At 37.3% G+C, this 26,859-nt stretch overlaps 2 protein-coding genes and 1 pseudogene across 2 annotated transcripts; all 3 read left to right on the plus strand.

The window, feature by feature from the left end:
- Positions 1 to 8,554: 8,554 nt before the first annotated feature.
- On the plus strand, positions 8,555 to 10,496 carry LOC130741792 (uncharacterized). Its single transcript, XM_057594423.1, has 3 exons — positions 8,555 to 8,752; positions 9,540 to 9,640; positions 9,952 to 10,496. The coding sequence occupies exons 1-3, from the start codon at positions 8,655 to 8,657 to the stop codon at positions 10,494 to 10,496; spliced, it is 744 nt and encodes a 247-aa protein (XP_057450406.1). The 5' UTR covers positions 8,555 to 8,654.
- Positions 10,497 to 11,307: 811 nt separating this feature from the next.
- On the plus strand, positions 11,308 to 12,116 carry LOC130731962 (E3 ubiquitin ligase BIG BROTHER-related-like). Its single transcript, XM_057584116.1, has one exon. It carries the CDS (start codon positions 11,388 to 11,390, stop codon positions 11,985 to 11,987), a length of 600 nt encoding a protein of 199 aa, XP_057440099.1. The 5' UTR covers positions 11,308 to 11,387; the 3' UTR covers positions 11,988 to 12,116.
- An 8,191-nt stretch (positions 12,117 to 20,307) lies between these two features.
- On the plus strand, positions 20,308 to 20,409 carry LOC130734973 (U2 spliceosomal RNA; annotated as a pseudogene).
- The last annotated feature ends 6,450 nt before the right edge of the window (positions 20,410 to 26,859 follow it).

A 26,859-nucleotide genomic window follows, 5' to 3' on the forward strand; every position in this document is an offset into this window, starting at 1 on the left:
ACTCCCTCAAAATCTCGCACAATAAAAGTAATATCGGGCTGGTTGATTGCCCAACTTCCCCAATCATTAGAATAAACAGCATTAATTGGATGAACATACCTCTTTTGAGCTGAATTAGTCGTTCCTCCACCACGAAATCCACCAAAAATGGAGTGAATTCGCCCCTTTGCTTTTCCTTCTGGCTTCCTATTTTGACCTTCATTCTCAATTTCCTTACCATCTTCGGTACGCTTTGTTGAAGTTCCTGCCTCCTCAGAATGGTTTCGCCCCTCTAATTGTTTCATGCATCCAGCTTTTATCAACTTCTCTATTTCTTTCCTCAAAGTGAAACAATCATCAGTATTGTGTCCAGAAATTCTGTGATATTCACACCACTTTGTTTTATCCACGTGCCCTGTTGGTTGCTTTGGTTATCGAGGAAAAGGAATTATGTTCGCCTCTAAACACGTGTGCAAAGCTTCGGTTAAGTTAACCGCCAAAGGTGTGGCACGATCATTTTGATTTCGAGTCCACGTCATCGAATGTCCATACCCACGAGTACCATACGGTTGAGCACGATTTTTAAAGTTGGGACGGTTATCATATCGATTATCGTAACGGTTCCGATTGTTGTATCCTTTGTCTCCACGTTCGGCCTATCCCTTTGAACGCTGATCAGTAACCGCTCCCCTCTTCGCCTCAAACTGTTGTTGCTGCCCTGTAACCGCTGCATTTGGGCGGTTGTTTTTTATTTGGTCACTTTGCTCCTCCCTGATGAATCCTTGCACTCTTTCACGTAAGTGCGCCATTGTTTCCACCGGCTTCCTGCTTAAGTTTTTGTTTAAACTTCCAGGCCTCAAACCTAATTCAAAAGATGCGATGCAAATTTCCGGCATCTTATCCTCCAAATGAACTGATAATTGATTGAAACGCCCCATGTAAGACTGCAAAGTTTCATTCGGTCCCTGACGAACATTGAATAATGTCGCTGGAGTGACCTTTTGGGCACGACTAGTTGAGAACTGAGACAAGAACTTCGCTGACAATTCTGTGAAATTCACAATTGACCTTGACGACAAAGTTGTAAACCAAATCATTGTTGACTTCTTGAAAGTTGATGGAAGCATTTTGCACTTCAACGCATCTGATGCCCCCACAATAACCATTTTTGTGTTAAAATACACCAAATGGCCCTTTAGGTCAGTATCGCCATAATAAGAATCAAGTTTTAGCGTCTTCAAGTTGTCTGGGACGGTTGTGTTTGCTATTTCCTCCGTGAAAGGTTGGAAATCCACCACCGTCTCAGCCATTCGTCGATCGCCCTCTTGTAGCCCCTGAGTCTGATTAAGATCAGTGAGTTGATTTTGTAACTGTTGGTTGTGTTGACGGAGATCAATAAGATCATCCATAATCCGCTGAAGAACATCAGGAGGAACATTATCCTGTGGGATGTGGTTCCTCTCTCCATTCGTTCCGGATCGAGTCACCATTGCAGTGAAAAAAATGAAGCCTAGGAAAATTTCCTTCGGCCCCACGGTGGGCGCCAATGTTCCGGTATGGAACTACAGACTAGGGCTACCCAATTTAGAGAGCAAGCGAAAGTAAGCAAACAAGTAAAAATACGTGAAATGATAGGTCTCCCTACCGCTTGGGTATTGCCTGTTATTTATAACTTGAGTTTTAGTCCGGCTGGACCATGGGTTGTCCGGCCCATTTGGTACATAGTTTTAGTCAGCCCAATTGTTAAATACATCGGTGCGCCCATATCAGACCACTTCCAACTTCACCTATACTGGACATATATACGGAACTAGTAAGTATCATCCTCAACAACCTGTACCAACTATTTGTCTATATGGAATCATAGTTTACATGGTATCTGATCTATTTTTTTACATCGTATCCGAGCAGTTATTCTTTTTTTACATGATCAGGCTACCTACTATCCTAATTCCTAAGTTCATTGTTTCATCATCAATGGCTGTCATCAACCCTCTAAACCAAGCATCACAATACTTTCTTCAGTCCTTTAATCAACAAGCTTGGATTTTTTTATGACACAATTCTTAAACCAACTGCAATTTTTCTAATAGGGTTCATACGAAAACAGTCACTATTCTTTTAATTGGGTTCATACCTAACAGTCCAAACTTTCTAATAAGGTTCTACCAAACAAGTTCAATTTCATTAATTGGGCCTGTGCCAAACAATTTTATATTTGTGTGGTACTAAATAGCCCCAATTTTTCTAATTGGGTTCATACTTCGTACCAAACAACCACAATTTTTTTAATTATGTTTGTATCAAACAACCTCAATTTCTCTAATTGAATTAACCTATGGGTTTTGCTTCCACATTTTAACTCAAGCTCTTACACATATAGCAATATCATACAAACAATCAAAACAACATATTTTTTACACAAAAAAACACCCTCATGTCAATAAAACATTTTCTTCCAACATTCAACTATAAATAAATCAAATTAATTATTTACTAACAAATCCTTCAGCCGATCACTTCATATGTCTAAATAGCAAGATGGAGTTACCCATTTACACATCTCATCTTGCAGAGGGGAAGTGTTGTTGGTGATTTTAGAATCATCAATGTATTTTAGTAGTAATGTGATCTACTATAGGCTGATGCAATTACGCGTTAGGCTCGGAATCGAGTCAGGTTAGTGCGGAGTGCACGCTCGGTGAGCCAACGCATAATTGACCGCGAATACGAACCGGGGTCCAAGGGGCGGGGTCCAAGGGGCGGAGCCCCTGGCTGGGCGGGGTGCGGGGCAGCGCCCCGTTAGAAATTTTTCCCGAACGGGTGTGACCCTAGTTTGAAAAATCGTGACTTATTTTCGAATAGTTGTGATCATTCGTGCAGCCTCCTATATAAGGTGACTTGCAGCCTAAGGTATCTACACAGAAAAACAGAAAACCGAATACAGTAACAGATATTCGAAAACAGAACTCTCTACTTTCTTGATCTGTTCTCTTGTGCCAAGAAGCAGATTGATTGTCAAGTATTATTCCAACAAAGATTTCGTGAACCCAGGCAATTATAGGGTCGAAATAATTTGTTCGGAAAGTGGACGCTCACGATTCTTGACTTTATCCAGGATTATCACACCCAGATTTCTAACAAACGAACAAATTATTTTCTGATAATCATGGCTGGAGAAGGCGCTGTTAAGGAGATGACTACTAAGTTCGGGAAATTGGACAAGTTTCAAGGACAAGACTTCAGGCGTTGGCAGAAGAAGATGCATTTCTTGTTGACAACATTGAAGGTGGTATACGTTCTGTCTACACCGATTCCTGAACTTCTAGAGGATGAAACTGTTGAAAATATAAGAAGCAGATCAAAGTGGGAGAATGACGACTACATATGCAGAGGACACATTCTTAACGGTATGTCTGATCCTTTATTCGATATTTATCAAAATGTGGAATCTGCAAAGGAATTGTGGGATTGTCTTGAAGCCAAGTACATGGCAGAGGACTCATCCAGTAAGAAGTTCTTGGTGACTGATTTCAACAATTACAAAATGGTTGAATCAAGGTCTGTCATGGAACAATACAATGAACTTCTACGAATTCTTGGACAATTCACACTGCACGGATTGAAGATGGATGAAACAATATCTGTCTCAAGTATCATAGACAAGTTGCCCCCTTCATGGAAGGATTTCAAACACAATTTGAAGCATGGAAAAGACGAACTGTCTTTGGTCCAACTTGGAAGTCACTTGCGCATAGAAGAATCTCTAAGAGCGCAGGAGAGTGACAAGGGAAAAGGAAAATAAGTTGCTGGTCCCTCGGTTAATATGATCGAGGAGGGTAGTAAGAACAATAACAACAAAAACAAAGGAAAGAAGCGTGCTTTCAAGAACAACAAAGGAAGTTTCGGTTCTAACAAGAAACCGAAACTAGAATGCTGGAAGTGTGGTAAGACAGGCCACTTCAAGAGGGATTGCCGTTCTAGAAAGAAGCATGATAACGCGAATGCAAGTGGTTCGGGAAAGGGGTCTAAGGACCAATCCCAAGAACAAGGTCAGAAATCAATTCATAACTTGAATATTTTGATTAAACATTCAGTTTCATTAATTTCTGAAGCATTTTATGTGCAGGATGATGCTATTGCGTGGTGGATAGATTCTGGCGCCACAACACATGTTTGCAAGGATCGTTTCTGGTTCAAGACTTTTGTTCCAGTGGAAGATGGATATGTCCTCTACATGGGAGGTCATCACTTTGATCCTGTTGAAGGCAAAGGAAGCGTGGTGTTAGAATTCAGTTCTGGAAAAACTATTACTTTGTTTAATGTTTTGTATGTTCCTAAACTACGTAAGAACTTAGTTTCTGGTCCTGTATTGAATAAGCTTGGATACAAGCAAGTGTATGAATCCGATAAATATGTATTATCAAAGTCTGGTGTGTTTGTAGGATTTGGATATTATAATAATGGTATGTTTATGTTGAATTTGAATGGAGTTCCTAATGATTCTGGTTCTGTATTTATGACCAATTCGAATGTTATTAAATCTTCTTTATGGCATGCTCGTCTAGGACATGTACATTATAAAAGAATGCTTGAAATGTCTAAAGATGATTTAATTCCTGTTTTTGATGGAAATTTAGAAAAGTGTAAAACTTGCATGCTAACAAAGATTACTAGGCAACCTTTTAAAAGCATAACAAGGAAATCTGTCATACTTGAATTGATACATAGTGATTTATGTGATTTGCATGCTACTCCATCATTAGGACATAAAAAGTATCTTGTCACTTTCATAGATGATGCATCTAGATTCTGTTATGTTTATTTGTTGCATTCTAAAGATGAAGCCTTAGATAAATTTAGAGTTTATAAAACTGAAGTTGAATTGCAACAGAATGTGATGATTAAAACATTACGTACGGATAGAGGTGGTGAATATTATGATCCTGAATTCTTCCAATCCGTAGGAATCATTCATGAGACTACGGCACCTTATACACCTCAACAAAATGGTGTGGCTGAAAGGAAGAATAGAGTTCTTAAAGAAATGGTGAACGCCATGTTATCCTATTCTGGTTTGAGTGAAGGGTTTTGGGGAGAAGCCTTGTTAACGGCTTGCTATTTGTTAAATAGGGTTCCTAATAAAAGGAACAAGACTACCCCATATGAACTTTGGTATAAGAAACGACCCAACTTAACATTTCTACGTGTTTGGGGTTGCAGGGCCGTGGTTAGACTCCCGGATCCTAAAAGGAAAACTTTGGGTGAAAAGGGTGTAGCTTGCATCTTCGTTGGATATGCTGAACATTCCAAAGCATATAGGTTCTATGTTATAGAACCTAATGACTCGGTTTATATTAACACAATTATAGAATCAAGGGATGCCATATTTGATGAGAATTGTTTCTCTTCTATACCTAGACCAAAGGACCTTATATCTAAGTCGGATGAACCTACAAAGGATGATCATTCAACTGATGTACCAAGTGAGACACTCGAACCTCGGAAAAGCAAAAGACCTAGAAAACCTAAATCTTATGGTTCGGATTTTCAATTATATTTAGTTGAGGGATCAAAGGATCAAATTGATAATCAATACTATTATTGCTATAGTATAGAGGAGGATCCAAGAACGTATGATGAAGCTGTGAAATCTCGAGATTCTGCTTTTTGGAAAGAAGCAATTGATGAAGAGATGAGTTCTATCATGGAAAATAATACTTGGGTATTATCTGATTTACCACCAGGTTGTAAACCATTGGGTTGCAAATGGATCTTCAAAAAGAAAATGAAAGTCGATGGTACAATTGACAAGTTTAAAGCTAGATTGGTAATCCAAGGCTTTAGACAGAAGGAAGGGATTGATTACTTCGATACCTATGCTCCAGTTGCTCGTATCACTACTATTAGATTGTTGATTGCTTTGGCGGCTATTCACAATCTAGTGATCCATCAAATGGATGTCAAAACAGCATTCCTGAATGGTGATTTGGAAGAAGAAGTGTATATGAAGCAACCTGAAGGATTTGTAATGCCTGGTAATGAGCATAAGGTGTGTAAGCTAGTTAAGTCGTTGTATGGGCTGAAACAAGCTCCGAAGCAATGGCATCAAAAATTTGATGAGGTTGTTTTGTCTAGTGGTTTTATTCTAAACCAAGCTGACAAATGTGTATATAGCAAATTTGATACATCCGGTAAAGGAGTCATTATTTGTCTATATGTGGATGACATGTTGATCTTTGGCACGGACCAAAATCAAGTTGATAAAACAAAGAATTTCTTGTCATCAAAGTTCTCCATGAAGAATATGGGAGAAGCGGATGTTATTCTTGGTATTAAGATTAAACGGGAGAATAAGGGGATTGTAATTACGCAATCTCATTACATTGAGAAAATACTCAAGAAGTTTAATCATGAAAGTTGTTCTCCGGTTAGTACTCCCATGGATCCGAGTGAAAAACTTATGCCAAATACAGGTAAACCTGTGGATCAGCTCGAATATTCAAGAGCTATAGGCTCCTTGATGTATGCTATGATTAGCACTAGACCGGATATTGCTTTTGCGGTTGGAAAGTTGAGCAGATTTACTAGTAATCCTAGTAGACATCATTGGCATGCGATAACTAGGGCGTTCAAGTACTTGAAGGGTACTATGAATTATGGATTGTCATATGTGGGATTTCCTTCGGTATTAGAGGGTTATTCGGATGCTAGTTGGATAAATAATGTTGAAGACTCATCCTCTACAAGTGGTTGGGTGTTCTTGCTTGGGGGAGGTGTCATCTCGTGGGCTTCCAAGAAGCAAACATGTATAACTAGTTCTACAATGGAATCAGAGTTTGTAGCATTAGTTGCTGCTGGTAAAGAAGCGGAATGGCTAAGAAACTTGGTATATGAGATTCCGTTATGGCCTAAACCGATATCACCAATTTCTATCCGTTGTGATAGTGCTGCCACATTGGAAAGTCTAGACACTTGGGTGTTAGACATAGTATGATTAGGGAATTAATCTTGAATGGGGTGATATCCATTGAGTTTGTTCGGTCGCAACAAAACTTAGTTGACCACTTGACGAAGGGGTTAGCTAGAGACTTAGTGAAGAAGTCGGTAATTGGAATGGGATTAAAGTCCATTTAAATCTACTACCTATGTTATACCCAATTCCCTTCTAATACAACGTTAGAAGCTGAATTCAATGTGGAAAGATCATAGTTAGAGATTGGAGCACTTGTGTTTATCTTCCCAAGGTATGTGCTCAGACCTACAAGTGATGGCTAGGTTGAAGTATATCTTCTTAATGGTTCTTTTGGACAATTGTAAATGCAGGTGCAAGATTAAAAGGATCACCTATGTAAGCATGAAGTTTTGCCGCTTCAAGAAGCTTGGACTTGGCTTCCTATATGCTTATTAATGGATAAGGACACATGGCTTGTAAAGTGTCAAGTATGAACAGTAGAGTGTTGTAGAAACATATGTGTACAATATCTTTAGATATTCAAATGGGTTGACGGGTTCAATCTTTAAAGACACCCCGATTCTCGAGTATTTGGAATGTGTATTTGTACTAAAGTGGAAATTCAATCGCAAGATATTTTCATTTATGCATTTGTTTGATCGTTATATCTGTATGTTATAAGTTTGTATATGTTTTCTTATACAAATTGAGTAGATCAAGGATTACACTAAAATGGGGGGATTTGTTGGTGATTTTAGAATCATCAATGTATTTTAGTAGTAATGTGATCTACTATAGGCTGATGCAATTACGCGTTAGGCTCGGAATCGAGTCAGGTTAGTGCGGAGTGCACGCTCGGTGAGCCAACGCATAATTGACCGCGAATACGAACCGAGGTCCAAGGGGCGGAGCCCCTTGGCGGGGTCCAAGGGGCGGAGCCCCTGGCTGGGCGGGGTGCGGGGCAGCGCCCCGTTAGAAATTTTTCCCGAACAGGTGTGACCCTAGTTTGAAAAATCGTGACTTATTTTCGAATAGTTGTGATCATTCGTGCAGCCTCCTATATAAGGTGACTTGCAGCCTAAGGTATCTACACAGAAAAACAGAAAACCGAATACAGTAACAGATATTCGAAAACAGAACTCTCTACTTTCTTGATCTGTTATCTTGTGCCAAGAAGCAGATTGATTGTCAAGTATTATCCCAACAAAGATTTCGTGAACCCAGGCAATTTTAGGGTCGAAATAATTTGTTCGGAAAGTGGACGCTCACGATTCTTGACTTTATCCAGGATTATCACACCCAGATTTCTAACAAGTGTTATCAACATCTGTTAAATTACTTATGTGCTTCTATTTACAATTTATTGTCTTTTAATATGTAAAAAAAAAGTGTGATTCTCGTACATCATTGTACAGAGTACAAATCAATTTTCTTTACAGTACAACTTATTTTTTGAATAAACACTTACCATTAATTCCGATAAATTGTTTCATTATTAATACTAGAATAGAATAGACAGCGGTTAGCAGTTACGAGTGTTCCATTAACTGCTCAAACACTCTGAACACGGGAAGAGAGACACCACACCACCACCATTACCGGAACATAGATGCTGCCAGTGCCATGAACTACATAATCTCCATGTTATAACTTGTTATAAGGAACTAACAACAAGTCATACAGATATAATTAATTACAAGTTCTGCGGATTCTTGAATTTATGGGCAACGTCATTGAATCATTTGCTTCCGGCCTTGGAAAAGCTTTTGGCAAGCTTTTTAATTCTCCGCTTGAATTCCTTTCCGGAAAGTCTTGCAGGTAAAAGTTCATGCATACTAGAGTTATCAATTTTCTCGTTATAATTAACTATACTGGTATACTTCTTTTAGAGAATTTAACAATTCTAGTTACACAACTATCAAGAGACTCAATGAGTGCAACCTGAATGAAGTTTCATTCACGTACTGTTTATTGTGAGTGAATGCTGATGTCTATTTTTGCTGATGCCAAGGAGTATCGAAATATAGCCTCAACCATAAGTTTTTAAATTGTAGTTGTGTTAAATTTGCTCTAGGAACTAGAAGACAGACCACAGGGGAGCCTAAGGGGCATTGAGTAAACACTAATGAGAATTCAAGAAAGTTGATCAAACACTGCGTCTCCACTCATAACCTTAAAATATTGAGTATTTATGTCACGTCTCCTATACGGTCATCATCTTACTGATTCTTAAACAAAGAAATTCCAAACTCACACTTGCATTCACAACCGTTACAATCTTTGATCTAAAGAGAAATTATGGATACATTCTAGTGATGCATCCTCAATTACAATCACAATACCATTATGAGTGCAAAGATGTTCAAAACCTAGTTGCAACCTTTGTGGACTGCAATTTAAAATCATAAGTTTAAGATTATGAAGTTTAAGTGGTGCTGTTATATAAGTTCATGTGAAGCTTCTAGCCTTCAAGTGTGTTGTGTGCACAGTTGTATTGTTAGTTTTGTTATCTTGGTTTCTGCTCCTTGTGTTTAAGGATAGTTCATCTATACTTTCTAACTTCATGCACCTTGATATATATGTTAACTGTTGGCATATGTTTCAGCTCAGTGTGTGGACCAACATGGGATTTCTTCTGCTACATCGAAAATTTCTGCGTTGCCAATCTCTTGAGGCTGGCCATGCTATTTTTTCTGTTGTACATTGGTGAGTTCAGCAGCTTCTTTGTGATTTGATCACAACATCTGGATATTACTCAGTTTCTCTAATCAAAATTTGTCTAAGTGGATACTTGGATACAAGGTGGAAAAACACCATTAGCCAAAATCAAAGTGAACTAAAACAACTTCTCTTAGCTTTTGGGGCTGTCCACCTTTATTTTTGCCTCACCGTGTTTTCTCACCATATATCCAAACAGACACTAAATAAATTCAAGTTACATGCACAACATCAGCTCAATTAGCTCTATTTTGTTTAACATGTGCGAAACTGGCTATCTGTGTTCTGTTTTGATGCAGTTCTGTTGTTCTTCTATCTGCTGCATAAATTGGGCATATGTGGATGTATTTGTGAGGCTGCTTGCCAAATTATATGGGCTTGTTTCTCTTCTTGTTTCCACATTTGGGAGTGTTGTTGCTCTTTCTTGTCTCTTAAACTGCACAAGATCAAAAGGAGAAGAAGAAGGGTTAGAATACGCGTAAATCAAAAGTTCTTTTCTGAAACTGGAGAATATTACCCTGATGATGAACAACTTCCATACCATTTTCCAGTATCTGAAAGGATAAACGGATCGTTTTCGCGTAGAAGGAGAGACTATAAAGGCTCCCACTTAAGGAAGTCTTTAAAGCCCAGAAAAGATCATGCTCGAGTTGAAATTAGTAGAGATCTTAGTTATAGAAATAAAAGGAATCATAGCAGTGAAGATCCTAGTTATGCAAGTAATGCCATCAAGCATGGCAATTACAGAGGCACAGTCCATGATATCAAGGTAACAAGTACATCTAAGTTTGCCAGAAAAGGTATCAACAATAAGAAAAGAGTTATTCTAAGGCGGAGATGTTAGGACATTTCAGAGGCTATACATACAAACCACTATGTAACTGGAGGAACGATTAAAACATATATCTTTGATTTCCTTCTTATTCTTTATTACAATGCATGAAGAAAAGAAAATGACCTTGACCATTGCTCAAAAAACTTCTCATTGAAGTTCTATTCACCCCTCATGAAATTAGTGAGAAAGGTTCTGCAAAGCATTTTTGTTTCTTTCATATTGGTATGAATCATGACAAGATGTTATTTCTTTGTATTGGAAACTCATTTATATACTGGAAATTTTATTATACATGTCTTATGTCTCAAGAAACTGGACAAATAGGCATATTAATTAATAATGTCATATGCAAGTAAACGGTTAAAATCCAAGATTGCTAAAAGACAGCTTCTTCTGAGAATAAGGAATATTGCTACTTATGGAGGATGTTTTGCTTTATTGTTTTGCACAAAGGTTGCTTTATCCAACAAGAAAGTCCAAAGTTTGTTACCATTTGTAGTATCTTTGAATCTGCTTCTCTTTATTCACAATCCTTTATAGTGCCCAAAAACTATTTACAAAAACTACATTCCATAATATTTTGATTTCATCTCCAATAATATTTTGCTTTAGAAAAATCAAAAACTTCTCTTCATAATTGATTTTAGCTTTAGAATCAATTGTAATTTTTTTTCAAACATGCACAGCGGCTAATAACTCAATTGAGACCTTGGAATAAACAAGAATCTTTAATATGGGGGAATCCATGGCAGAGGGTTTCCATTACTTGACATTGAAGTTTGTCCACCCCTTGAGAAATCTTAAAATACATGTTACTATATCCATCTCATCAAATGGATTAACAACTCTGTTCTATTCTCAATCCCTCAACTGTGTGTGAAATCCTTTTTGTCCTCCTCAATGGAACCTGAGGAGGGAAAACAATCTTCCCACAAGAACCCCTACGTTGAGCTAGAACAAGTTAACTTTGATTACATTCTAGCAATTGGGCTTCAAGAACGAGAGAGAGAGTTCACAATGCTAGCGACGATTCAAAGTGAAAGTGATGAAGATGCAAGTGAGTCCTCTTTCGATGATGATGCTGATTTTTCTGAGAGACAAGAGTTCGAAACTGACCCGCAGTTTCTTGAATGTGAAGGAAACAATGATGATGAGGGAATGGAAATTGAAGAAGATGAAATTGATCCAGATGAATTGTCTTATGAGGAGTTAATTGAATTGGGAGAAATTATAGGAGAAGAGAAGAGAGGGTTATCAGAAAATGAAATCTCTTCCTGCTTACACCCTTACACTTTCCAATCTGCTGAAAGCAAAAGTGGAATTGAAAGGTGTGTGATTTGTCAGGTTGAATACGAAGAAGGTGAAGAAGCTCTTGTGGCACTTGATCAATGTGAGCACCCTTATCATGGGGATTGCATAAGCAAGTGGCTTCAAATTAAGAAGGTTTGTCCAATCTGTAGCAATGAAGTCTCAACTTCCAATATGCCTAGCAATCCTTGATGATATAGTTTGGATTGTAAATTGATGTGTATATACAAATTACTGTAATCTGTATGCATTTGAGTGGTAACTATAGTTGAGAAAATAAATAAAGCATAGATAAGCTTTGGATTCTTACAAACAATATCACAGAAAATTAAATTCTATATTGTTAGAAATTCATGTGGTTTATAACTTTCTTTCCTAGAAGTTCCATATATAAGCCTAAAATTATACTGTATTTTGAATCTCTCTAGCCATTATTTTTTTCTATCTTCATTCTCTGTCAATTTGAGATTTAAGCTATTGATTTTATATTTGGCAGTCAAAACTTGGTGCTTGGATAGATCTTGTGCTACAAGTTTTAACACTGTTAGATGTAAAAGTTTAGATCTCTAACTGGAAAGAAAATTGAGACAAGATGGGTGGAAATTAACCACAATACAATCAGCATTGTATTACGTCCAAATAAAATATCAATTCCTTCTTCACACTAATAAGACAAATGATGGGATTGCAATCTATACTTTTTTGGATCAAACAATATGAAAGATTTGGAACGGTATCACAATCCTGTTATCAGTAAATTCCGAAATAGTTAGGACTAAAACGTGTTGTCCCAGTATGTCTGATGGGAACATGAAGTAGGGAGGTTCACACTGTTTATTTGGAGCTTGTCAGGCTGCAGCATTATGCAACTTTGCAAACTAAAACGCTATATGTAGAAACATTAATCACACAAGATAATAATGAAAATTCATAGTATAAGAAATTATCAAAATAAAATAAAACAAGGTCACGCTGCTCTCGATCTCTCCCTACCACCACCATATTATGAAATTAAACACCAACGGCAGGAGTTGCTTCAAACATTACCTTAATGGAAAAACTCATAGAATTATTTAACAAAAAAGTTCACATGCGAGGAATAAGTGGCAACATTTTACTTTATCAGTGTTTGTGGAGGAACAAGTTCTAAAGTTATAATCATTACACGACAAATTAAAACAGATTGAATATATATGTGTAGCTTGAAAAAAAAGGGGCGCTAATTAAGCACATGCATGCATCCAAATACACGGCTGAAATTTTGAGAGTAACTAGCTAGAAAGCCTCTGCCGCAATATCACGATCAAGTTATAATAATTAAATATTGAGAAAAAGGTTTTTTTAACATAAATAATGAGAAAAGGACAAAAAGTTGATACACAGTAAGTGTAAATTTCCTTCGCCCTAGGAATCGCAATGTCCAAGACTCATTGGATACCCGTACAAAATACCCACAATGGGTAGGATAAAAACTCACTAGATGGATACGGCGTTTGACATGGGTAAATACCTGCAAAAAGTAGTATCTATACTGGCACCTATAGCCGCACACACATATATACTTACACACATAATTGGTGGTATATATATTAATATACTAAAAATAACTTTCTAACTTCTGCTTAAAAAAATGTAAGCGAAGAAACTTTATTATGGTTGTTAATCTAATCTCACTTATTTTTAAAGTAAGTTAGTAACCTATAATTTAACGAGTTTATTAGCAAATTTAAAATTATAAATTTAGAGTTAACTTTCTTGCTTATATTTTTTTAAAAAAAATTATTTGAATGATTTTACATGCTAAATATATGGATGGTCTTCATTATTTTAAATTAATGCTTTTAGTTTTCAATTCAAAAAATGTGAAAATTACATTTTGGTTACCTAAATTGCGAGTTAAGGGCACTGTATGGCATATAGGTACTCAAAGAGTACAGTCACAGACAATCATGTTGCTACCCACGCGGGTATGGGTACGAGTACCTTTTAAAAACGCAGGTATGGGAATGGGTACTTGCGTTTTTGACACATGAAAAATTATTTTTATTTTATTTGAAAAGGATGGCAATGGTAGGTTCTGGGTAGGGTACTATAGTACTCATTCCCATACCCGATTCTAATACCCGCGTTTTAAAAAGTACTCGTACACAGCCTCATACCCGCATGGGTAGCAATATGAATGTCCATCTCATACCCTCTGAGTACCTACAAGCCCGAACTCGTGTCCGTTACCCACAGTTTAGCTAACCAAAACTTAACATTCACATTTTTCAATAGAAGAAAACCAAAATATAATAGTTATTATAAAATAAAAAGTATTAATTAAAAATACACAAGACCATCTATATATTTAGAAGGTAAAATTTATAATTTTAGATGTGTTAATAAACTACTAAAATTGTAGTTACTAACTTACTTTAAAAATAAGTGAGAATAATTAGCTGCCATATATAATATTAAGACTTTATTTACTTATTTTTGTTTGAAAGAATTTAGAAAGTTATACTTTAAGTATATTAATATATTGTCAATTATGTGTGTGTTTGAGTATAATATGTGTGTGTAAGTATGGGGCGGGTTGGGTACTACAATACATATACCTGCACCCATACCCACTACTTTTTGCAGGTATTTACCTATACCTAACCCAATTAGCGAATTTTACCATACTCATTGTTTGTATTTTTTACGGGTACCCAATGGGTCTTGAACCCATTGTTATCCCTAGCTATTATGTGACATAGTTTAATTGATCATCACTGTGCATATTTGTTAACCTTTAATTTAAATTTTGGTGAAACTTTTAGTTTAAATTGTTCGTATCTTTCATGTTGTGAACAATATTCATCTACAATGGCGGAACTAGAAAAAATAACGTGGTTCCGCCACTGTTCATCTATATTTTTTAAGGGCATCTAGTTAATTTTTTTCATATATTATAATGTAGATATTAGTTCTAAGAGCATCTTCAACGCTGGTTTCTTAAACCAGCCGGAGATGCTAAGATTTGTGTCTTATTTTTGGCAGTGTAGAGAGTGCTAAGATGAATAACAAGTGCCTTAAAAATTAAGAAATGGTTCCTTGCACAAGGAACTCTGCTTTATAGGATTCTAAATTAAAATATTGGTGTTTCTCTCACATCCATCAACCAAAAAAAGAGAGAACAATAACTAACATGAAGAGGACGATGAAACAGAAGCAAATCAGAACTAAAACCATCCATTACCAACCAAAAAATCATAAAATTCACATAAAAGATGAAAGTTTTAATATTTTTTTACAAAAGATGAACAAAACTGAACCTCAGAGGAGGGAAGCTGACAACAATGTCTTCTTGTCTTGCATGCCACCGATTTGTTGTTGGAAGCTCTAGGGACCGTCTGGTGCGTTGTTTGGTATAAGACCTGATAAAAATTTAATACTATACAACATTTTGTCATACACCGTATAACTTATCATTTCTCATTTAAATTAATATAAACACATAATCCGTGAAGTATTGAGTAATTATAGATATTATTAAAATGATGATGATGTTTGTGGATGATAAGAATTGCGATGGCGGTCGAGGTGGCTGCGAGAATGGCGGTGACGGTGGTGGAGGGTGGTCGTAGAGGTAGCAGTGGTTATGCTGAGTGGTGGCGGCGGTGGAGGGTGATGGCGAGTGGTGTTGTTGGAGAGTATTATGGTGGTGATAGTGTTGAAGGGTGGTGGTGGTCGAAGGGTGGTGGTGTTGAAGGTGGTAATGATGGTGGTGGCAGTGTTTGTGGCAGTGGTGGTGGTGGTGGGTCATGGCGGTAAGTAGTGGTGGTGGAAATGACGATGACGGTGGAGGGTGTAGAGGCGGCAACAGTGGTGGTGGAAGGTGGGGGTGATAATGGTGGTGGAAGTTGTAAGACCCTGAAATAAATAACTAGATTATTTATTTGTGATCGTTACATTAATTAATTGAGTGGCTATATTCTATTGTTTTTATGTTATTTTCCTGACTCGAATCCTATTACGAGTCATGAAAACTAGTTAAATGATAATTAAGTTTAGATTATGTTTAAGGATGACACTTTAGTCATGTTGAGTGATAGCACGAGCCGTGTTCGCACCCGACTTAGGTCGAGAGTGTCCGAAAAAGGCTATATCCGCTCCTAGAGCACTATTTAAGAGAATTTTAGAACTGAAGGGAGAATAAGAACCTCTAGGTATTTTTCCCATGACCAGTGTTTCGATATGAAACTCTGGATTGTACGCTTGTTAGGTTTAGCTTCCCAGAAGTCCGTCGAAGCTAGACTTTAACTTCTCGGGGACTTTAATTAAGACCCTGAAAAAAGAGTTTTCTATTCGGAGCTTCTAACGAAGTTTCCATCCTCGTTGCCTCATTCCTTTCAACGTTTGTGATATTTCTCCAGAAGGAAGTTTCTTCGTCCGACGTCAACTGCAAAAAGTAGTTCTTCGGGGCATTTTGACCCATACCGCTTTTGGATCGTTTTCTTCAATTTCAAGAACCCAGTTTTGAGTTCTGGAATTCTGTCGCCAGAAACTCACTTAAAATCCACTGATGAATGTACCGGAAAAATCGGAATTGCGAAATATTCTTTTTCCGCGATTTCTCCTCCACTATAAAAGGAGGGAAAATGAGAATTTTCCCCCATTGAGGCTGCGAGTTTGCAAGAGAAGAGGGAGAGGGAGATCTTCGTCGTTTCTTGATGGATCTTCGTGTTGTTCGTTGCTACTTCTCGACATCGAGGTATTCTTGCTTATTCCTACCTCTGATCGTCTTTTATACCGTGTTTATTCATCTCTTTCTAAGCTCCTAGTTTTGAGCTTTTTGGAAAATTGTCCGATTAAGTCGATTTTTCTTTTGATCTACCTTCTACTACAACCCAACAAGCTATATTCATTGCCGATGCGCGCCGATTTCGATCGAGTCGTCGTAGATATGAGAAATGGACTAAAACCCCATTTTCTCACCGAGTTTACTTTTTCGATTGAAAATTCGCAATCTAACCTAGTGCTCTTAGGATTAGTTGCTCTAAACGTTGTTGTCAACAACCCAATCAACTTCGTTTTTTGATTTATCAATTTTGAGTTTTTGGACTTAATTTCTTGACCAAATTGCCCCTAAATACCTCTAATTCTAGTTTTAGCTCCCGTAATTGTTCCGAGTGTTTCCCTACCCTAGATATCACCCAAGAATACTTAGGAATTAAATTAGATCGAAGAAAAAGTTCGGGAAACCCTGTTTTGGATAGTGGCCGAGAATTGTATGTGTTAGGACTGGGAGAAAAATAATTTCTGGGCAATCATGGCCTGATGGTTATTGTAGCCCTTTAAGTTGTCGAAATTTTGGCTTTGGTTTCGTGTCGTTCCGAGTTCTATAGCTCGAGTTATGCGCGTTTTAGCGAACAAAGGTCTTGTTGTCCATTCATGCCTAAATGTCAAACTCTGAAGCATCTAAAGTTTATTTTCGGGTTTTTTTTAGTGTTGATAGTTTATATTGCTTCGTAGTGACTAAGCAACGATACTTTGCTTAAGGTTTGGAACGAGTTGAGCTGAGGGGAGAGATTTTAGAGCAAGCGATGAAGTTTCACGACGGAGGAGGACACCCCGGAGAACTTGCTGAGTTTGGGAACTGCCTTTGGGATCGAATTGCGATGTCAAGCTTGGATGGAGAAATAAAAGGTAAGGATAACTCAGTTTTAGAGCGTCTTTGAGTCTTGCCTGCTTTAATCGCACTGCATGCGTTTGAGATGAATGAGTTTAAGTTGATTGGCAATTGATTGATATGTTGGCATGTTTTAATATGTTGTATATTTGCTTACATTGATTGTTCTGAGGCTTGTGCCAAATGTTTTCTGAGGCTTCGGCCATTGTTAAACAATAGAGACGTGCGTCTCCGTTTTCTGGGGCTTCGGCCATTGGTTATTATTGATACTTTGATTGTCGTTATGTTGAAATATTGAACTGAGTTGGTATGCATTTGATTTGATTTATGCTTGATTATTGAATTTGAAATTGTTGATGCTATGTTGACTTGCTTTAAGTGGCAGTGTAGTGGTTTCATTCCACATGACTGTCCCGTCTTTCATGGGTGTTATTAAGTGACATTCAGGGGAGTCTGTTCTCCGTCTGTCCCGTCTTTCATGGGCGTTATTAAGTGGCAGTTTAGGGAAGTCTGTTTTCCGTCTGTCCCGTCTTGTGAGACATTATTGATCGATTCATTTTGGTGGCAGCATATAGTTGCATTATAGGGCAATAATATTTGCTTGTGTTGATTTGGTTGATATATGGGTTAATCTGTTGTTAAGTTGTTGATATTTGAGTTGATCTATATTGTTGAAGTTATTGTTATATGATTTAATTATCTGTTGTTAATCCTGTATATATATGATTTAATTATATGTTGTTGAGCATGTTTATATCTGATTTAATTATATGTTGTTGATCTTGTTTATGTCTGATTTAATTATATGTTGTTGATCCTGTTTATATATGATTTAACTATATGTTATTGATCCTGTTTATATATGATTTAAATATATGTTATTGACCTTGTTTATATATGATTTAATTATATGTTATTGATCATGTTTATATCTGATTTAATTATATGTTGTTGATCTTGTTTATGTCTGATTTAATTATATGTTGTTGATTTTGTTTACATAAGATTTAATTTCATGTTGCTGATTTCGTTGATATCTATATTGGATTATATTGTTAGTTTGTCTATCGAAATGTTGTGTATACCCTAAGTGGCGATGAGGTGAGTTTGTCCCACGTGATTGTCCCGTCCTTTGAGACGCTAAAGTTGCGATGAGGTGGGTTTGTCCCACGTGATCGTCCCGTCTTGCGAGACGTTATTATTTGATGTTATATTGTTCAGTTTGTTGATATTTGACTTGATTTTATGTTGTTGGATATATGTCGTCATCTATCTGAATTAAGTTTCTAGCTTATGTGTCATGTTATGCACTTAAATTTAAATAGCATGCTTTTCTCTTTTATATGTGGTAATGATATGGAATTAACCCTTTTTGCTTGCTACTTGTTACTTGGGCGTTTAACGCTATTAGGCGATGGAAAATCTTCGATGGAGCTTAACCTTTGTGCGAGTGGAGATGAGAACTTGAAGAACTGTGGAAGACTCGATGAATATAGTTGGGTGTAAGGCTAGAGCCTTGGGTTAGAGAGCTTACCGTTATTGGTTTAAGCTTGCATAATGATTTTAGAAATTTATATTTGGGGTTTCGGGTACTCGCCTTGTTCAAGGCTAGATGTAATTTGATTACAGTTGGGAGTAGGTATGACATGTTTTGAAAATACTTTGAGAAGAAAAAAATAATACTCATTTTATAAATGCTTTTGGAAAACATTGCATATTTATTTTAGCAGGTTACTATGGTGACCCCCAAAAGTCGGGGCGTTACAGCAGTGGTGGTGGTGGTGGAAATTGGCAGCGGTGGCTGTAGCAATAGCGATGGTGACATTGACGGTGGTGGTATGGCGGAGATGGACAGTGGCGGTGGTAGTAGTGGAGGGTGGTGGGGGAGGATGGTGGGGGAGGATGGTGGTGGTGGTGGTGGTGGGGGAGGCGGCAGCGGTAGTGGTGGTGGCGGTGATGATGGAGGGTAGTGGTTGATTAAATATTTTCATGTAGCTTATACATCATACTTGTATCATACCTTATCCATCATCTATTGGGTAGATTAAATAATCAATGATTTTAATGTATAAGAGGAGATTGATGTATAAGCTTATACAATACAATATTAATTAGCACCAAACAATGGATAAGTCCATAATGTATTGTATAAACTTATACTATCATGCCCAATACGACATACCAAGCGAGCCCCTAATCTAGTGCTTTAACCACTGTTCCGACCTTGGAAAACTTCGATCTTGCCTAAACTGCGATATTGCATGTCACCGATCTGCTGCTGGAAGCTCTGATCTGGCCTTGGAAAACCCCAATGTCACTGTGGAAACCTCCGATCAGAATTTTGGAAGTGAGAGAAGGGAAATGAGAGAGAAAGAAGAGATGCGAGGTAGTGAGGGGGGATTCCAGGTGGTGAGGGATGATGAACGGTGAAGAGCTCCAAGGAAAGAAAGTGGAGGAGAAGAGAAAAGGTATGGGAGAGGAAGGATTTGAGGTTTTGAGGGAGGATGCGAGGTGGGTAGATTCAGGAAGAGGAAGCGAATGGAGAAGAAAAGAGGCCCGAGGAGATGGAGGATTCGAGGTGGTTAGGAGAAGTTGATGGTGGTGACTAGTGTGGTGCAAAGAGGGAAAATAAGGCTAAGGTTTATGATGAAGAAGAAGAAGAAACGCATGAAGAGAGAAAAGAGGGGATTTATACCCAGGTAACCAGTTCACCCGACTTTTTTTTTTGTTTGGGCACCTAGTTGACCATTTGGAGCTAATTTTTGCCAGTTTAGGCTTCTTTTGACCGGCTTGACCTCTTTTCAAGTTATCATGGTCAATTTTAATTATATTTTTGGAAAACCAAAATAAATTATACCTTTCTCAGCCTTTTGGCTATGATCAAGTGTAGTATATGTTCTTATCAGTTTAATTTTAATTATAACATAATGCTATAAATATTAATTTGGAGTTTTGATTTAATACTAAATTTTAAATTTAAATTAAGTGGAATAAAAAATGTAAATATATGTGGTTTTGTGGGACCCAACTAATAGTAAAAATAAATCGTGTTGCAGAAAAATTTGCATCAATTCTATATGAGTTCTTTAATGCTCTGTTTTGTAGAGAAATGAGAGATACAGAAAAGAGAGTAGAGCAGAGAGAATATGAGTAGAGAAAAATATGTGAGAAATAAAATAGATTTAAAGATTGTTTAGTATGGTAAAAATAAAAGACAGAAAGAAGAAAAAGAATGGTGTGGTTTCTCTCTCCCTTCGTTTGGTTGAATAGAGAGTGAAAAAAATGTGATTGTTTTGATTTAAAATGACACTTTTATCCAGAAATAAAAATATTAAAACTTAGAACACTTGACGCATGTGGAGGTGTCAAAGAAAAGTTATAAAATATCATTTTTCTCCGCTCAAAATCTTCTCAAATTGGCATGAAGTCCTGGGTCCCACATTAATAATTCCCTCAAACTTCTCTTCCTTGAGAACCAAATGAGGGAGTTGTCCTTCCCTCCTCTCAACTTCTCTTTCTCTTTCTCTCTCTATCAAAAGTTATCCCTAACAAACATGTCGTAAATCTTATGTGGCACTATGAACCCACAAGAATGTGTGGAATAGTATTTAAGAAATCAAAATAAGCAATTGTGGCTGGAAGTACTCTAATTATGTAAAGGTGATGATGACATGGTCATCAACATAATCATACTTATTTATAGAGACGCAAATAATGCGGTTCACCTTCTTTCCAAGTATTTCTTGGATCGTGAGGATGAAACCTATTTTAATTGTGTTTCATCTTGCATTCAATCTGGTATTCTTCTGATATTCATCCGAATTTTTTAGTGAAACTATATTTTATCGTAAAAAAACCCTTGATCGTGCTAGTTGAAATTATGCATTAATCAGCTTGGAAGGAGCAGTCAGAGATCTATGCTCATTGAATGATGCTTACGTTTCCTTAGAGTAGTCAACTTGATCGGATCAGCGATGAATCAATTAGTTAAACAACGGTGAATGAGTGGGCAGAGAAAGAGAGCAACACACATATAAACACTATTTGGTCTGAACTAGAAGGAACCTACACCTATTGATCATATCGGATTAACATTGATCAATCTAAACCAAATGAATATAATTCGTTTGGATTGGCGTGGCTAATCAGTTCATTTTAAGCGAGTGTTAGCCTGCCAAGTATTTCTTGGATCAAGAGGATGAAACCTACTTTGATTGTGTTTCATCTTGCATTCAATCTTGTATTCTTTTGATATTCATCCGAATTTTTCTTAATGAAACTATATTTTACCGTAAAAAAACCCATGATCGTGCTAGTTGAAATTGTTCCTCAATCAGCTTGGATGGAGCAATCAGAGATCTATACTCATTAAATGATGCTTACGATTCCTTAGAGTAGTCAACTTGATCGGATCAACGAGGAATCAATTAGTTATACAAACGGTGAATGAGTGGGCAGAGAAAGAGAGCAACACACATATAAACACTATTTGGTCTGAACTAGAAGGAACCTACACCTATTGATCAAATTAGATTAACCTGATCAATCTAAACCAAATGAATATAATTTGTTTGGATTGACGGGACTAATCAGTTCATTTTAAGCGAGTGTTAGTCTGTCAAGTTTACCGACGGTCATACAGTTCATGATCGTCGGTAAAAAAAAAATTGTATTCAATGGGAGTTTTTGCTCGTCAAGTATACTGACGGTTTATGGTTGTTGGTAAATTTTACGGCCCTTGCCGCCAATTAATACAATGTCGCGTCAAATTACTGACATTTATAATTGTCGGTAAGATTGACGTCAAATGTTTCCCTTAGGGGTCAACCAATTATCGACGATTTTAGTCGTCGGTATCGTTTTGTTATCGGAAGCCCAGTGTTGATCCGTTGATAAGCTGCCAGCACTACTGACGATTTTGTAGTCGTCGTTAAAAAATCGTTGGTAGAACACCGTTTTTCTTGTAGTGTGAGTTCCGCGTTGGTCGGCCAACGCGACCAAATTGAGATTCATCTCTTCTACTCCCTCTTTTCCAAAACTATTGTAGTTTTAGCTTTTTTCTTTTGTTCCAAAACTATTGTTGTTTTACATATCCAAAGCACTTTATCCCATTCTCTTCCACTCATGCCCACATTTAATATTGTATCTTCCAAGTACCACCTCTTATTTCCACCAATCACAATTCTCACCAATTAGTTGACCAATGATTTTCATTCTCTCTCTTTCATATAACTCATATTAAATAAGGGTATTTCAGTCAAATTATAACATCAATTAATGAACTCTTAAACTTTGTGCATAACCTTTAAACTACAATAGTTTTGGAACGGAGGGAGTAACAATTAGCCTAGTGAAACAGAGCCAGCGAAATAATTAGACATTTAAAGGCTTCTCAAACACAACTATTATCTCATAAGTCTTCTTAAAAGACTTCACTAAGGCCCAACGCCTGATCACATATCACACCGTATTATTAAATACATTTTTTTATCATTTACATAATGATTGTGTAAGACCCAAGTTTTTAGCTTAGAATAAATTAGTGAAATTTCTTATTCACGAATAATTTCGATGTATCGTGAAGGGAAACCTAAACAAGAGTTTACCAAATGAAATAAATTTATGAAGGAGAAAGTTCAGGAAAAGTCAAAGGATTGTATCGAAGTCGATTTAAGTTATAGCACGACTAATATCCGTTTTAAAACCTAGGACAAGAACCTTAGGAAATCAAACTATGTTCCACCCTTGGAACACTATAGGAATAAAATTTCCAAAAAGTTCCACCCTTGGAACACTATGGGAAAAGTTCCAAAAATTTTCAGAGAAATGTTAGAACTTCTCTTTTTCCATATATCACAATCGTTTCGAGGCGAAACTCTAGGATCTACGAACGTCCGATTCCAATCATCGGAAGTTTGCCGAAACCGAAACCCTGGTATTTCAAAACCCTAGAATCAACCGACGATGAAGACTTTTTCTATTCAGAGCTTCAAATGAAGATTCTACACGCGTACACCCATTTCTCTTGATGATTTCAATCTTTCTTCAGAAGGAAGTTTTCTCTTCCGACATTCGATGCAAAAAGTAACTTATCGGGTAAAATAGTTTTACACCGACTTTGCATTAGTTACCAAAAATACAAGGAGACCTCAGTTTAGTTTTGGAATTCTTTCGCCAAAACCTATCTTAGGATTCACGGAGAATGAAGCCGAAAAAATCAGATTCGCGAAACTTTCATTTTCCCGTGTTTTTCCAACCTCTATATATAGCAAGAAAGGAGAAAAAATGGCAAATATCTTACCCATTTTCTCTCCAAACCCGCGAGCTCCATAGAAGGAAGAGGAAGAAGAGTTTTTGTTCAATCCTTGCTTGATCGTCGATTAATCAGTTGCTACTTCAAGGTTTCGAGGTATAGTCGCTAATCCTTACCTCTGATCGCTTTTTCCATAGCTTTTCTCTAGACTTTTCTGAGCTGATAGTTTTGAGGTTTTTGCAAAACTATCCTAAATACTTCATTTTTTATTCTAAACATCTTCCTTACGTGCCCAAGAGCACTTCTGTCGGATTAGTTTTTCCGTTATGTCGCCGAAATCCCGCCGGAATCAATTTATGCCTCAAATACCCATTTTTGGAGTAAAGCTTCGTCTTTTGGGTTGAAAACTATCGTCTTAGCTTAGAGCTAGTAGGATTAGTTGTCATAAACGTCGTTGGTGACGTCCCCATCCAATTTGTTTTTCGAAATTTCAGTTTTGAAATTCTGAGCTAAAAATATTGATCAAAATACCCCTGCGACAATTTTCGATTCGATAATTTTTCTGAGAGTTTCCCTGGCCTAGATATCGCCTAAGAATACCTAGGAATCGATTTAGATCGAAGGAAAAGTTCGGGAACCCTATTTTACATAGTGGCCGAAACATATTGCTTAGGGTACCGTGTCCAAAAATAATTTTTGGGTCTCTATGACCTGAGCCATTGAGTAGCTCTTTCGATTGTTGAAATTTTGGCGCTGGTTTCGTGTCATTCCGAGTTCTGTAGCTCGAGTTATACTCGTTTTAGCGAACGAAGTTCTGTTGTCAAATCGTGCCTTAAGAGGAACTCTGAAGCTTTAAAAGCTTTCTTTCCGGTTTCGATTAGCGTTATTAGATAGTGTTACTTCCAGTAGGGCTTGTGTTGATGATTGTGTTTCCTTGTTCTAGGTTCACAACTTCCATGCCCAACTTCTACTCACGAAGGTAAGGGTAACTCGGTTTTAGAGTGTCTTTGAGTCCTGCATGCTTTTATCGCACTGCATGCGTTTGAGATGAAGATGTTTATATTGATTGGCATTGGATTATGATTATTATGCTTGCAATGTTGTATGCTTGCTTATATTGACTGTTTCTGAGGCTTTTGCCAAACGTTTTCTGAAAGCTTCGGCCGAGTAAACTTATTGAGACGTGTGTCTCCGTTTTCTGAGAGGCTTCGGCCGTTTACTGGTTTCTGTCATTGAACTGTGTTGGTATGCAATTGAATTGAGTTATGCTTGTTGGAAATATGAATAACATGTGGTTTGAATTACCCAAGTGGCAATGAGGAGGTGTGGTCCTATCATTGTCCCGTCTTGTGTGACGTATATGCGGCGGTCAGGTGATTGTGTTCACCTGGTTGTTCCGCCTTGTGTGGCGATAAGCGGCAATGAGGTGGTTGTGTTCACCCGATTGTCCCGCCTTGTGTGGCGCAATAAGTGGCTGTCAGGTGATTGTGTTCACCTGGTTGTCCCGCCTTGTGAGGCGTATAAGTGGCTGTCAGGTGATTGTGTTCGCCTGGTTGTCCCGTCTTTTGTGACGTATAAGTGGCTGTCAGGTGATTGTGTTCGCCTGGTTGTCCCGCCTTGTGAGGCGTATAAGTGGCTGTCAGGTGATCGTGTTCGCCTGGTTGTCCCGTCTTGTGTGACGTATAAGTGGCTGTCAGGTGATTGTGTTCGCCTGGTTGTCCCGTCTTGTGTGACGAATAAGTGGCGGTCAGGTGATTGTGTTCGCCAGACTGTCCCGTCTTGCGAGACGTTATGGTTTGATTGATATTGTTGATATCTGATTTTGATGCTGTATTGTTGAGGTTGTCGATATCTGAATTGATATTATATTGTTGAGGTTGTTGATATCTGAATTGATGTTATATTGTTGAGGTTTTTGATATCTGATTTGAGGTCATATGTTAAGTTGTTGATATACGAGTTTAGTTATGTTGCTAGTTTGTTTACCATGATAGGTAATTAAATTTGATTGACATGATTTTCTCTTTCATACATGGTAATTGTATGGAGTTAACCCTTTCTATTTGCTACTTGTTGTTTGGGCGCTTAACGCTATTAGGCGATGGAGAGCCTTCCGCTGAAGCTTAGCTGTTCGAGTTGGAGACCGTGATCGTGGGCGGTCGAGTAGAGGTGGATGAAGCAGTTGCTTCTCCCTTTTTGGTGGACTATGTCTGAGTTTCTTTTTCCTCCTGAAAACTCTGTTGGTTAAACCTTATATTTGCCACTTGTCTAAGTGAGCGTACTTACTTTGGAAACTTGTTCATGATGATGTAAGATATTATTATTATTATGTCGGGAATGGGTTGTTGAATAAAGTCTATGTTATATATTCAATTATGTTCAGCTGTTTCGAAAAGGAAAAAAAAATATATTGTGTTTTCTTAGGATTAAGAAATAGTCCTTAGACTTGTTAGGTTACTAATGTGACTCCTCAGTTGAGAAACCGGGGTGTTACAGATTGCTCATTTTGTAATCTGAATATTAGTCTAAGACTTAACTCTCTTTCTCTAGGAGCAGCTGACTTGAGCGTCAAGATTTCTTTATAGGTATGTCTCATGTCGTCCTCCGTCATGGATAATATTCTTAGCTCCACCATGCTTTCAACCTGAAATTACACAACAAGATCGAAGGTTCTTTAAGCTTTATTCTAGTAAGAACAATTATACTTCATTAGTCCCTACTTATAAGACTCTAGAGAAATTTTGGTGTCCTTTAGATAAGACACTTACTAATTTCAAGAAAAAAATTATTTTTTTCCACATTTACGCATTGTATTTATTAAGAGCATCTTCATCTCTAGTTCTTAATTTTGAGTTCTTAGCACATTCACGTGGGCTCATATTGTCACATGTGTTCTAAGCAATTTTTGTATATTTCGCTCTAACCACAAGCTCTTAACTTTGAGTTATTAGAACATCTCCAATACTAGGTTCTTAGTTCTTAGTTCTTAGCACTATTTATGTTGGCTCGTACTGTAACATGCGCTTAAACAACTCTTTGCAAATTTTGCTCCAACTATGAGGAATAAGGACATCTAAAAATTGCAAACAAGTCAATAAGAATAATTTTATTTTTCACATCTTTTATTCCCAATTATACTCAACGGGCAGCTC

The sequence above is a fragment of the Lotus japonicus genome, chromosome 1 (genome assembly GCF_012489685.1).
Source record: "Lotus japonicus ecotype B-129 chromosome 1, LjGifu_v1.2".
Taxonomy (NCBI): domain Eukaryota; kingdom Viridiplantae; phylum Streptophyta; class Magnoliopsida; order Fabales; family Fabaceae; genus Lotus; species Lotus japonicus.

What these genes read in the sequence shown, in the direction of transcription:
- LOC130741792 (XM_057594423.1), top strand. Translation starts at nt 8,655, where the DNA reads ATGGGCAACGTCATTGAATCATTTGCTTCCGGCCTTGGAAAAGCTTTT. An exon ending in CTTTCCGGAAAGTCTTGCAG is followed by an intron (nt 8,753 to 9,539) that starts GTAAAAGTTCAT and finishes CATATGTTTCAG; the next exon opens with CTCAGTGTGTGGACCAACAT. An exon ending in ATTTTTTCTGTTGTACATTG is followed by an intron (nt 9,641 to 9,951) that starts GTGAGTTCAGCA and finishes GTTTTGATGCAG; the next exon opens with TTCTGTTGTTCTTCTATCTG.
- LOC130731962 (XM_057584116.1), top strand. Translation starts at nt 11,388, where the DNA reads ATGGAACCTGAGGAGGGAAAACAATCTTCCCACAAGAACCCCTACGTT.